Source organism: Scardinius erythrophthalmus (genome assembly GCF_964197995.2).
Source record: "Scardinius erythrophthalmus genome assembly, chromosome: 9".
In the NCBI taxonomy this organism is placed as follows: domain Eukaryota; kingdom Metazoa; phylum Chordata; class Actinopteri; order Cypriniformes; family Leuciscidae; genus Scardinius; species Scardinius erythrophthalmus.
Genome location: NC_138229.1, coordinates 8,431,256 through 8,446,076, shown reverse-complemented (window position 1 = coordinate 8,446,076; position 14,821 = coordinate 8,431,256). Strand labels below are relative to the sequence as shown.

Genomic DNA, 14,821 nt, shown 5'->3' with positions numbered 1-14,821 from the left:
TATGAATTTTATTTTCTCTAATAACATTTCAGATTATATATCTAGATAATGTATATTTTATTATTATTTAATAATAATAATAATAATAATAATAATGTTTATTATTATATTGATTATATCACTAATTACAAATACATTTCATAATTTATCTGCATTTATATACATTTCAAAATATATATACATATATATATTTTATCTATATCTATATATTTAAAATATAATCAAACAAAGTCAAACATTTAACATTTATTATGTTTTGTCATAGATTTTTCCCTATCTAGCTCCTACTCTAAGTCTACCGGGGACGTCTCCAATCAACGTTCTCCCTAACGTCTCCAATCGACGTTTAATAAATAGTCTACCGGGGACGTCTCCAATCAACGTTCTCCCTAACGTCTCCAATCGACGTTTAATAAATAGTCTACCGGGGACGTCTCCAATCAACATTCTCCCTGGGCTATCTCCAATCGACGATCCCTAACGTCTCAAATCGACGTTTATTATATAGTCTACCGAACTAACTTGCTTCCCTAACTAGCTTTCTTCCTGCGCAGGAATAATCGAGAAACAGACCTCAGCAAATGTCCTTTAAATGCTTTAATCACGGCCGGAGGATCTCTTGAGCAGTTCTCAGAGAATCTCTTCCAAGAAGAAGCAAGGCCGGAGGATCTCAGACAAATTCCATTGAGAATCCAACCAGCTAACACGAATACAACAGTTTTTATAGATTGGTTCTTCATATGCAAACCCTTCTATTACTAGGTAAAGCAAACTTTGTTTTAATGATTATTTCATTGTTAATCACAAGGTTCAAATTTAGTCATCTGTCTAGTTTCAGTTCCCAAAATTGTTATTTTCACACCCACACAACCAAAGTAAAAGGGGTATGGCAACACAACATACAACATTCAAAAACATAGGACAGAACGTTTTAGTGCATTGTGTTTCAGTGTGTTATCATGTTAGGCCTAAAAATAGAAGTAAGGTTAGATGTTAGAAACATGGTTAGTTTAATATACAGTTTACTATTTTATCTATTAAAAATCCACCACAGTTTCATATAGCATTTTATTCTCCCTTGATTCCAGATTTGATAAAACGTGTGTGTGTGAGTGTGTGTGTGTGTGTGTGTGTGTGTGTGTGTGTGTGTGTGTGTGTGTGTGTGTGTGTGTGTGTGTGTGTGTGTGTGTGTGTGTGTGTATAGGCTATATAACAAGCTGGGCAGTTGCACCATGCAAATTGAGATAAACAGTTATTTTGTGGGTGTGTTTGCGCCATTACCAAATTTATATTTGTCCTTGATGAATACTTCCCTTGTATCTCAGCAACAAGGTTCACTAAATGTTCATACCCTCTCTCACACACACACGCCAAATTACAAAAGTCCAAAATATCTCATGCTGTCAAAACACCAAGACACAGAGGGGATTGTCTTTTCCAGTAGACTGTGTCCATAATGAATGTTAAAACAAAAGCAGACGAAACGGATTAACCAAAGCCCATCTGTAGATCAGGTCAAGAACTGAGTCTTTTCTTGAACATTTTTTCAGCCACTAAACAGACCTTTCACCTCTTTGTTATAAAAACGGCCTGTTAAATCAACAAGAGAGCTGAACATATTGAAAATCTGTTTTATTTGTGCAAGAAACCTTGACTATTCAAAAAAAAAAGTCCAATTTAACTCTACTAAAATTGTGCTGCATGTGTAAACCTTTTAGGACATCTCAGACACACCAGCTGTGCTGTAATTCTCCTAGATCCCAATGCATTTATGACTCAATGATTCATTCAGAAACTGGGACAACAGGAATGAGAAGCAAATCGCCATGCAGACTCGAAAGCAGGTTAGCATGCAGATGTAGGGCGCTGATGCTCACCTGCGTGGTGGCAGTCGGCCTGACAAGTGAGCGGATTAGACACTGATTTAGATCCATGTCAGTGTCCCTGAGGAACTCTCCCACAGGGAACAGAACGCGCTGCACCACGGGCCACAGAGCCCAGCTGGTTCTCGGTTCACGTTCACTACTAATATCCCACCGCAGTAAAGATAGCTCATAGTTAGCGTCCTGAATGACTAACTGCAAGCTGGCTTTACTGTTATTAGGCTACTTATGCTGAAACCATAATGTCAGGCACTAGATATTTTATATTTTTGACTGTAATATTGATTTCCAAGAAACTGTAAAGTGATGCAGTTTCTTTATAGGAAAATTTGTAAATGAATGACTTTCGTATCATCATGCAGTGTTGAATTACGCCACATCTGACAGTAAACAGATGCCCCCTGTTTTCTCAACTTTCATATTTTTCACATTCATTTCTCAAATCCCTCATTTACACCAATAAATGCCTGCTGATGAGGCTGCGTGTGAAAAACTGTCCAGTCAGCTCTGCTACAGTGATTTTTGCCTGTGATTCTAGACGGGGGAGACAGATGCAAATCCAGATTCCTCTCGGCAAAACTTGATCATCTCATCTCAGCATTACCTGTCTGTTTAACAAGGCCTCCTGTCAGTGCCATGTAGTCCTGTTTTCTATTGAGCTGAAACAGCAAAAAGTGACGGGACAGAGGGTTTTTTTTTCTTTCAGCAGCGACTAAACTGAACATGTTCCACTCTGTCATCACTCTTGAATGAAATAGGTGGCTATTGCACAGGTTGGATGTCAGTAGGCGTTTCTCAATGTCAAGGAAGGATCCTCGGAAGCCAGAATTTCGAGGATGCTACGTCATCGACATCCGTCGAAGGACTGTTCCAATGTCGAGGATCCTCGGAATTTCCACCAAGGACTCAGTCCTTCGTTCGAAAAATATCCCATACACAGGAAAGGATGCATATGTGTAGCCTTCGCGCTCTTCACGCTCTCAAATCACCCACAATCCTATGCGCGCAGCTTTGCTATCTTGTTCAAAAAATTCAAAATGTTGGACGTTAACGGACTAACGCGGAGTCGGAGCGTTAACGGGTCATATGCTTTCAAATGTAAATATATTTACGTTACCAAACATTTGTTTTAAAAAATAATTACATGTTATGGGTCAAATTGACCTGCACTGTTTAAACACACTTGACAGTCAAATAATCAATATGATTAAAAAGGAGTTTATTGATTTAAAAACGATTATATTGCCTGAGTGAACAGAACTGCGTCCATAGCAACGCTCTGTTTTTCATTTTCACTGACGTTATGACGCACTGACGTGCACTTGCTAGCCTGTTCCAAAGCCGTTGAAAAACTATAGACAGTAGAATGCTAAAGAGGAGCCTCGCCTAGCCTCTGAAGGAAGTGACTTGGAAGGACCAGTCCTGCCAAGGAAGTATCCTTGACATTGAGAAACAGCTAGTGACATGAAATATTGATCAAATCATGTTTCATAACCATCACTTACAAACCCGAACAGCACATATTTGATTTGAGCGCAACAGCAGAGGAGAATATTTTCAGTGAATAAGGACGGCTAGTTCATCACATGCTAATCGGGTATCTGTATGCTATGCTAGTACATATGCTAACTATAGACATAAACTGTCATTATAACGTAGTTCAAATAGCTTTGATCATAACATGATTTTGTTGGAATTGTAATCAGGCGCTTAAAAGAGTAGCTTTTAAACAAACAAATACTGGAGCCAATGGGATGGCTTGGGGTCCTAACAGAGACCCAAATTCGAGGGAGGACCTGATTTGTCATCACACCGGCCGCATACAAATGCCAGAATGTAAAATGAGTTATCTTATGCACATTTAAATGTGATCCATTTTCATTTGTCCTTTACAAACTAAAGCAAAATTGGCGGCAATTTTCGATTACAAATGCACAGTTCACACATGTTTTTTGTGCATTAAAATTACAGATGAAAAATTTCATATTAATTTGTGCCTTATGTTGTGATCTCACATAGCATTATATTTTAGTCCATACATTTGAGAGCCATGTTCTAAAATGTGATGCATAACAAATACATAGTAGGCTACATGCATGCAAAGTTTTGACGCTGCTTTAATCGCCTCCATATTAATTCATGTCGTATGATTGTTCCACTATCTCGTTTATCTACTGTTTGCCGTTCACTCAATCTCCCTCTACCTATTCTGTGCTTGTTGGAGTGCGCACCTGAAAGGTCTCCTGTGTTGTGGTTGTAAAGAGATGGTTCTACGTCTAAATAAGAGCAATTCTTAAGAGCAATTCTTATCAAGAAAAAAGAGACTGAAACAGCAATTGTGAGCGGGGTGTCCACCCCTTAACTGATCAGCAGCAATTCCTCGAGTGATATACAGTAAAAGACTGTTATAATCTGTATGCATGGTCAAGCAGTAATTTGGTGGGTCTGTTTGCAACATACTCTATTTGCATAATATATTTTTGTCAATCTGGTGCTAAAACACTGCAGACATGTGCCAAAATGACACAAAAAACCCATGACTGCATTGGTTGAATTTGTAGGAAATAATCCCAGTGAAATAAACTGATCCAGCGGCAGACAGAAAGATGTTACAGTGATAATCTTGTGTTTAGTTTTACACACCGGATCATCTGTCCTGTCTCTCTGCCCACAACACTAGCTCAGTGATACTGAACGCCACTGTGTGTGTGTGTGTGTGTGTGTGTGTGTGTGTGTGTGTGTGTCTCTGTTCAGGCTTCATTTCTAAAACGCGCTGTAATCCATCATGTTCCTGATAACTCTCTCTCTCTCTCTGTGTGTGTGTGTGACAGGAATGGTGTGTGGGTGGGATTTCTGTCTGGGATTTATTTAACGAGGCAAATCACTAGAATGGGTCTTGCAACTTCCTATGATATCTCTACTTCCTCTCATCTGATGCAAGTGACATTAATAAACCAGAACACTATGATGTATTACTGAGCTCTGACAAGATTTCATAATTTCTGAGATGCATATTCAAGTCTGAGATTAGCTGATTTGAGAACAAGTGCTTTGTGATGCATTGACAGCCATTCAGAAGTTGTAAAAACTGAATATGCTGTTTGAAAGTTTTTTTTTATTTTTATTTTTTTATAAATTAATTAATACTTTTATTCAGCTATAGGATGCATTCAATTGATCAAAATACTTGTATAATGTTACAAAAGATTTTGATATCAAATAAATGTTTTTTAAACGTTCTATTCATCAAATAATCCTGAAAAAATCACAGCTTTCATCATTGATAATAATAATAATAATAATGTTTCTTGAACAGCAAATTAGCATATTAGAATGATTTCAGAAGGATTTTGTGATAGTGAAGACTAGAGAAATGATGCTGAAAATTCAGCTTTGCATCACAGGAATAAATTGCAGTTTAAAATATATAGCAGTTATTTTAAATTGTAATCTTTCATAACATTACTGTCTTTACTGTATTTTTGATCAAATAAATGCTGCCTTGTTGAGCATATGAGACATATTTTAAAAATCTTACCGACCCCAAACCTTTGAACGGTATAGTGTATTACTGATACCACCATTTTACCATGGTACAGCCAGAGTACTTCTGTGTAAGGGTCTGTTACAGTGCCGATAGCTAGGATGCTTGTGTATGTGAATGAGTGATGCTATCATAGGATGCTTCCTATCTATCCCAGAATTCAAATGCTCTCATTAATGCTAGACACGCAGCTTCACAATCATCGTTGTTTGCAGTGGATCGTTAGGAGAAATGCACGCCACTGGCAAACTCATTTATCAAATACCTCAGAAAAGTGTTTTAGGATGAGGGCTCTTGTTGTATTGATTGGGTGGTGAAGAGCTAGCGTGTTAAATGTTTCATATCAAATCACTCAGATAAAGTGTCCCTGCTGCCAACTCACACTCTTCTGTATGTGAGGAATAAATGGGAAGTTTTCAAAGTTTGACATGCTAATGAATGTCATCTGCTTTTTCACACACACTTTTTCTCTAGAATGCATTAACCTTAATCCTAATGTTCCTGCAATCTCCTGTGGTCCCAATCTCCAACACTTTGAAAACAATGCACTAAAACGTTCTGTCCTATGTTTCTGAATGTTGTATGTTGTGTTGCCATACCCCTTTTACTTTGGTTGTGTGAGTGTAAAAATAACAAATTTGGGAATTGAAACTAGACAGATGACTAAATTTGAACCTTGTGATTAACAATGAAGTAATCATTAAAACAAAGTTTGCTTTACCTAGTAACAGAAGGGTATGCATATGAAGAACCAATCTAATTCATATCATTTTGCCATACCTCCCTATTCTATAAAAACTGTTGTATTCGTGTTAGCTGGTGGGATTCTCAATGGGATTTGTCTGAGATCCTCCGGCCTTGCATCTTCTTGGAAGAGATTCTCTGAGAACTGCTCAAGAGATCCTCCGGCCGTGATTAAAGCATTTAAAGGACATTTGCTGAGGTCTGTTTGTTGATTATTCCTGCGCAGGAAGTAAGCTAGTTAGGGGAACAGGTATTAGCACCCATCTGACGTCATTGTGTAGACGCGCTAGTGTATAGGATTAGACTCAGCCACCGTTGATGTGTAGACGCACTAGGGTACAGGATTAGCACCCAGCCGACATCGATGTGTAGACGCGCTAGGGTATAGGATTAGACTCGGCCGACGTTGATGTGTAGACGCGCTAGGGTATAGGATTAGACTCGGCCGACGTCGATGTGTAGACGCACTAGGGTATAGGATTAGACTCGGTAGACGTCGATGTGTAGACGCACTAGGGTATAGGATTAGACTCGGCCGACGTCGATGTGTAGACGCACTAGGGTATAGGATTAGACTCGGCCGACGTCGATGTGTAGACGCGTTAGGGTATAGGATTAGACTCGGCCGACGTCGATGTGTAGGCGCACTGGGGTATAGGATTAGACTCGGCCGACGTCGATGTGTAGACACGCTAGGGTATAGGATTAGACTCGGCCGCCGTCGATGTGTAGACGCGCTAGGGCATAGGATTAGCACCCAGCCGACATCGATGTGTAGACGCACTAGAGTATAGGATTAGCACCCAGCCGACATCGATGTGTAGACGCGCTAGGGTATAGGATTAGACTCGGCCGCCGTCAATGTGTAGATGCGCTAGGGCATAGGATTAGCACCCAGCCGACATCGATGTGTAGACGCACTAGAGTATAGGATTAGCACCCAGCCGACATCGATGTGTAGACGCGCTAGGGTATAGGATTAGACTCGGCCGCCGTCAATGTGTAGATGCGCTAGGGTATAGGATTAGACTCGGCCGCCGTTAATGTGTAGATGCGCTAGGGTATAGGATTAGCACCCAGCCGACGTCGATGTGTAGGCGCACTGGGGTATAGGATTAGACTCAGCCGACGTCGATGTGTAGACGCGCTAGGGTATAGGATTAGACTCGGCCGCCGTCAATGTGTAGATGCGCTAGGGTATAGGATTAGACTCAGCCGACGTCGATGTGTAGGCGCACTGGGGTATAGGATTAGCACCCAGCCGACGTCGATGTGTAGACGCGCTAGGGTATAGGATTAGCAGCACCCAGCCGACGTCGATGTGTAGACGTGCTAGGGTATAGGATTAGACTCAGCCGACGTCGATGTGTAGACGTGCTAGGGTATAGGATTAGACTCGGCCGACGTCGATGTGTAGACGCGCTAGGGTATAGGATTAGCACCCAGCCGACGTCGATGTGTAGACGCGCTAGGGTATAGGATTAGACTCGGCCGCCGTCGATGTGTAGACGCACTAGGATATAGGATTAGACTCGGCCGACGTCGATGTGTAGACGCGCTAGAGTATAAATATTATAGGCCCAGGTAGACTTAGGTCAGATGAGATAGGACTTAGTTAGGTTTAGGGAAAAATCTATGACACTCCGCTAAATAATGTGCTGAAATTAAAATGATTGCTGACATGTCTCCCTTATAGATTGAAAACAACCCACTTTACATTTAGAAACAGCAAAATGGACAACGCCTGCTTGTTTCTCTGCTTTGTAACATCATTAAGCAGCTTCCTCAGAATGTGTTGATAGGCTAATTGCTAGGCTAACTGTCTTTGCATGCACTTTTAGCAATACTGTGAAGTAAACGGGAAATAAAAGGTAATAACTGTGTTTACTATAAAATAAAAACTGTTTGGATGGCTGGTGATGGTGAAAAGGATTACAGTAACATAGGAAGGCTTGTGCTTAGTGGGAATCTAAAGATTGTACTAGTGGTGTAGCGACCATGCAAAGTATAGGAGGGACGTATCTTCTCTGGCCAAATTGCTCAGATGTTTAAACAAAAAAGAGTAATACGATTGCGTGTTAATGTATGTGCATGTTTTGTGAGTAAAGAGTTATATCCATAGATATCCATAATCACTTCCTTCTGACTGTGTGTGTTAATTTGATGCTTTATCTGTGTAACTGCTTCGAGCTAAATGGATTAAAGTGAACATTTCCTTCCTTTCCCTGTAAAATAACATTCTCTCTCTCTCTCTCTCTCTTTCTCTCTCTCTCTCTCTCTCTCTCTCTCTCTCTCTCTCTCTCTCTCTCTCTCACTCTCTCTCTCTCACACACACACACACACACACACACACACACACAGAGAGAGAGAGAGAGAGAGAGAGAGAGAGAGAGAGAGAGAGAGAGAGAGAGAGAGAGTTTTTTTGGATTCTCATTCTGTGGTCTAATTGGATCCTAATTGGAGTTTTCCTCCCTAGAGTTCCCAGATAAGTTAATGGTCTGTGAATTGGTCCTTCTTCAATCTCCAATCTTACTGTGTGTGTGTGTTAGTGGGCCATGAGAGACCTTTGAGGGAAATAGCATTGGTTTTACTCACTATTTTAAATGCTTTTATTAGGGGTCATGTAAGGTATCTCTCTAGGCAGAAACCAGAAGATGTTTATATGTTTCCAGTTTTACCTACGGAGTAATCTATTTTATATTAACTCTAATTTATCGAGGCGGAAAAGAACTCCAGCCCAGCTCAGCTCACTTTACAGAGAGATGTGATTTATTGATCTCTAAGGGGTAATTTAGCAAGCACACCATGAGTCAGAATCGAACAGGGGTTGTTACGGCCAAAAACACTGTATATCAGCCACCAAAAGATCACAACAAATAGCTTGACACCTCTGTGGAACTATAGTCTGTTAGGTAGAGTACTAAAAGATAAATGATAATAACTAGCTCAGTTTGAGTTTATAGTGCAGTACTATGCTGTATCCATTCAAACAAGAATTTAATTAATTACGATACATTTTTTTTTATTATTATTATTATTATTATTATTTTGTGTGTGTGTAATAAATGTGAATCTGAATCCTCTTTCTGACTGTTGAACCCAGTGTCATCTGTCCACAGCCTCACAAAATAAATGACAATGAATCACATCCCTATATCAATTTTTTTTCCTAACCAGCCATGGTTCACAGAAACACATTTTGTGTGTTTTCAGTGTGTTGCACTGGATGTTGGAGGCCAAACACATTAGTTGTGTGGGTTTAATCAAATGCTATGCTGTTCAAGGGCCTGTAAACCTTCTTGAGCAGTAACATTAAGCTCAGATAAGAGCGCATTAAATTCCATCTGTTTGCTGTGTGCTTTTTTATATGCTTCCTCTGTCCTTGGATTGGAGAATAGGCTCAGGATAGAAATGGCTGACAGCCCAGCTCTTTAGAAAAAGAATCCTGTCTCTGACAGTGTGTACTCTCACCCGCTGACAAACACACACATGCTCAGATACACAAGTCACAGGTAGACACTTGCTTTATTTGACACTAACGTACCACACAAGATAGACGCACTAACACACAAATACACACATCTTTATGGCCCAAGATGGCAATAAATAAGAATGATGTGGCTTTCTAATTAATACAATTTTTAAAACATCAGAATACTTATGAAAGGTCTGCAGGCACAAGCATTTGACTGATCCACGAGAGCTTCATCAGAGGGAATAATAATAATTGGTTTTCCAAGAATTTTTTATTTATCATTAAATAACAAAAAATAGCAATATAATAATAAAGTTTATTATTTTTGTTTTATTGTTAATGAAAGAATAATATTAATTGTACTGCTGATAATAATAATTAATAATAATTCTTAGTTTTTAATTTTATTATTACATTTATTTTGCACTTTTTTTTGTTCTTTTTTTTTTGTATGCAACTGTGCTGCAAACTGTTAATAGAGAACACTGAGCATTGAAAATTTAAAACTGGAAAGGACAGAGAGAGTTTTTATATCGACTGAGCAGGTCATCACTTCTATAAAACAATAACACAGGGGTGAACACCAGTCGATTGAGTGGAAACTTTCAATTACTCTTCAGCCCCCTCCTTCCCATCATAAAAAAAATCATTTGTACTCCATTATATAACCGTGCTGTGATGTTGAGTTGTCAGTCACCGACACATTCAGATCATATTGACTTCTCTTTTGCATTTGAATTGACAAAAACACACAAAATGCCAAAATGCATTTCCTCGTATAAGCAGTCTTAAATGAGTTAAATAAAGTTTAATGTACGTCAGGTTCATTCAATTTCTGGATAATTCCTATTAGACTAACACACAAAATAATTGTGTTATTTCTGCATTAATTTGGATATTGAATGTGAAATTACCGGTATCACAATATAAAAATACATTAAAAACTTTAATGTTAGGTGCATTCATTACAGAAAAATGAAAAATGTGTGATTAATTAGTATTTTTTTAATCGATTGAACGCAATAATATATACTACTAATAATTATTTATATATATATATATATATATATATATATATATATATATATATATATATATATATATATATATATATATATATATATATACATTTATTTTTCTTTTTGAATTTTGGATTCTTTCTATTCTATTCTATTCTATTCAAACAATCCTGAAAAAATCTAGCACTGTTTCCTCAAAAATGTTTCTTAGAATGATTTCTAAAGGAATACATTGCATTTTAAAATGTATTTAAATAGAAAACAGTTATTTTAAATTGTAATAATATTTTTTTCCAATATTACTGTTTTTACAGTATTTTTGAGGCCTTGGTGACCATAAGAGAAAAAAATATATAAATCTTATTTGGGGGATGAAATCGCATTCCGGGGGGGGGCGGCACTGCAAATTTACTAGCCATTAAGGGGGCAGGGGCTCATGCCACTGAAATATTATGGGTTATGATGAATGAATGGATGGATGGATGGATGGATGGATGGATGGATGGATGGAGAAAGTTAAATGCACTTCCACTGACTGTCCTGATGATGTTGTTAATTGTGTCTCTCTCAGGTGAGCACCTGCGGGTCTGTCCTCAGGGTTACACCTGCTGCACGTCCGGGATGGAGGAGAACCTCCTGAACCTGAGCAGAAGAGAGTTTGAGACACAGGTGAAGGAGTCTGGACGCACCTTACAGGCCTCTCTCAGCGTCCAGTTCAAGAGCTTTGACGGTGAGTTACTGTCTGGAAAGAGGGTCTCTTTACATTACACTTCCCATCATGAGGTTGAGAAGAATCGTTTGTTGAAAAATGACGTCACTCTTTGAAGAAAATGTTCTAATCTTAAAGAGTTCTGTCAGGTACTTCATAATATAGAACCTTTTAGGGGTTCTCATCATGGGATCATGATATGGAATTAGTTGATTGTTATAATTTGTTTTAATGCAATTTTTTTATTTTGATCAAATTTGATGAATTACACAGCTTGTAAACATAAATAAGTTTTATGCAATCATTTAAGACATTTCTCCTTTAGAACTGGCATAAAGGCTTCTTACAAATTGAGTCAAGAACCCTAAGGTTCTATATACAGGTAGAACGAGGGTGGCTGCTTGTCCAACAAACCTGTGCTTGATATCTCAGAGCAGCACAGTTAAAACCTCCGTGGCATCAGACAGATGGTGTGTGTGTGTGTATGTGTGTGTGTGTGTGTGTGTGTGTGTGTGTGTGTGTGTGTGTGTGTGTGTGTGTGTGTGTGTGTGTGTTTGTGTGTGTGTGGATTTCTCACTTATTCTCAAGCCTGCTGAATACTGTGAGTGTGGATATTATTCATGCTGTTTACCTGAGTGATTGTGTTTGGAGAGATGGAGATCAAGCCCAAAAAACATTATAAATATATATAATATAATATATATATATATATATATATATATATATATATATATATATATATATATATATCTCCCATTTAACTTTCTCTTGCTTCATAATCATTTCTTTCTCTCTCTCTGTGTGTGTAGGCATCTTAATCAGTGTTTTTGCTTTTTGTGTAGATTGGTGTGTGTGGGTGTGAGATTTGTTTGATTAGCTCTTTCTGTAAGAGTTAAACAACTTCTCAATCAGCATCCTTCACACAATTACATGCATTAAATGTGTGTGTTTTGCTGTTTTGGATGGGGGAATTCTCACAAAAGAATAAAAAAGACATTATATTTTGCATTAAGAAATCAAAGCCTTTTTTAAAAACAATTACGTTTTTTTTTTTTTTTTTAATTCAAGTGCATTTTCTCTTAAATTCTCATTTCTATAAAGAAATAAAAATGTATTTCTTGTTATTGTGATACAGTAATTAAAAAATCACTGTCTGGATGTTTAAAAAAAAACACACCAAAAAAACAATATTACAGGCATTGCAATAATACTACAGTACTTACATCATACTTACTACACATGGTTATTTCAATAAGTATAAACTAAATTAAAATAATGTCATAATGCAAAAAATAATAATTTGAAAAAATACTTGATTTTTTTAATGCAAAATATAATTTAGTTATATTAAAATAATATTATTAATATACAATTCATATTTATTTATTTACATATTTAGATTTTGAAAGGTAAACATGACCAGGGCATTTCTTGACATTGAGAGGTATGATAATTATAATAATAAAGGTCAACAGATGGGTTTGTAGGTCTGGCATTCTAATCATGATGCTTGCCAAAAGTCGCATTTGATTAATTTTATTGGCAAGCAGAACAAAAAAGTAGAATAGAGAACGGGCATAATATAAAGTGCTTTTCAAAGATTTAATAATCTGAAGCTGAAGAAATATTTATAGAATATCTCCCTTGTAATGTTGTTGTTTTTTTTTTTTGTACAGTTGGTGACTTTGGTACTTAAAGTTCTAAAAAAAGTCAGTGTCTCTGTTGTTCTGGAGTTCATAAGTGCCAATTTTGGGGTTTAAAGCATGTCTCTGCCAGCTCACCTCCAGGAATCCTGTGTGTGTACAAACACACTCTCTTACACACACATGATGTAGTGTGTTTGTGGTGAGAATGCTTGAACTCTGATTATTTCCCAAGTGCTGTTGCACAGGGAGGAGATCTGGTCAGTGTGTGTTTCCCAGCATGAATTATGCTTGGCAGCACATTAAGCAGTGATGGTGGATTATACCCAGTGTGTGTGTGTGTGTGTGTGTGTGTGTGTGTGTGTGTGTGTGTGTGTGTGTGTGTGTGTGTGTGTGTGTGTGTGTGTGTGTGTGTGTGTAGCTATTTATGTAAGATTTGAAAGACTAAAGGCAGTAACAGTGTAAAATGTGACAATATTTATTATAAACACTATAAAACAGCCTCTCTGAATCATGCGTGCTGTCAAAGACGCTAACATTTGTTTCCAGTTTTCACCCCTTACTAACTGCAAAAGAGATCAATTTACAGCAACCTAGGGCCCAGTCTCAAGGGCTGTTGTCATATCCACATCGATTTCATTTTCTCGCACATTTTTCTAGTTTAGTTTAATAGCTTTGTAAAAATATATATATATATATAAAAAGGGAAAATCTATTTGTCTGTCTGTCTGTCTGTCATTCAGTTCTATCATGTCTGTCTTTCATCCACCCATCATCTTTCTATCCTTAGGACATGTAAATCTAATAATCCTTTCATACACCACTCCTCCTCTTTTACGGTCTGTTTAGTTGTGTCTGTCGTCAGGTATGTGTATGATTGGGTTTGTGTCATTATGTGTTGAAAGGTTTGTCTCCTGAGTTTGTTTTGTCTTCTTAGAATCACAGCTATAAGTGTGTTAGAGCATAATGAGCTGTTATGAGTCTGTTTTAGGAGGTTAAGTATGGCTCTCGATGTGTTTTAGGGTGTGTGTGTGTATGCTGGGTGCTGGATTCTCTGTAAGGGTGAGGAGATTCTCAGTAGTGTTTAGGAATTTGAGTGGCTTTCGCTGTAGGGGATGGTTTCTGAATGTACCAGACTCAGACACATACGTTGAAAACATATAAACAGAAGTGATAGAAAAAGACTTTCAAAAGACAATCAAATTCAAGTTTCAGGCCCGAAGATTTACCTTTCTGTGGTAAAGACAACTAATCAAAACGTAGCATAGAAGATAATAAATCTCTTTTATCAGATCACATTGTTCAATTTACGACTTTTCTTGTTCTCAAGTGCCTTTGCCTGAATCGCTGCAGATTTAATCTGTGATATTTTCTTAGCTGAATACATTTAGTCCTGACTGTAAATGGCAGCTGAGCAATTTAAGTGCTGATTTACTGAAATAATATTTTCAATTACACCGACTCATCCAGGAAAACAATTTCCTGTTGAAGGTCACCTCTGATGATGTCATCTGCGACAAGGACAGCTGCTCTGTCGCCCATCCTTATTGGCCGTTTCATGTTGACATGCAAATAATGTTAAGTAAGAATATAATTTGTAAGTCGCTTTGAGTTAAAGACACTTTGGATAAAAGCGTCAGCAAAATTAAAAAATAAATGTTGAGGAAGACCTGCAGTGATACAGACCTATGATCCCGGAGACATTTCTCTCTCTTTCCCTCTCCCTCACACACACTATCACACGAGTTTTATGAGGAGCAGTGACAGTTTTTATGTTATGATTCTGTTTTCTTCTTTTCTTTAT

The 14,821-nt window shown here is 37.8% G+C and overlaps 1 protein-coding gene across 1 annotated transcript in view; it reads left to right on the top strand.

Moving 5' to 3' along the window:
* The window catches only part of gpc1b (glypican 1b), a 77,066-nt gene that overhangs the window by 34,622 nt on the left and 27,623 nt on the right, over positions 1-14,821 (top strand). Inside the window, exon 2 of the mRNA XM_081375467.1 lies at positions 11,237-11,395. Within this exon, the coding sequence (XP_081231593.1) occupies positions 11,237-11,395 (159 nt within the window). The remainder of the gene's footprint in view (positions 1-11,236; positions 11,396-14,821) is intronic.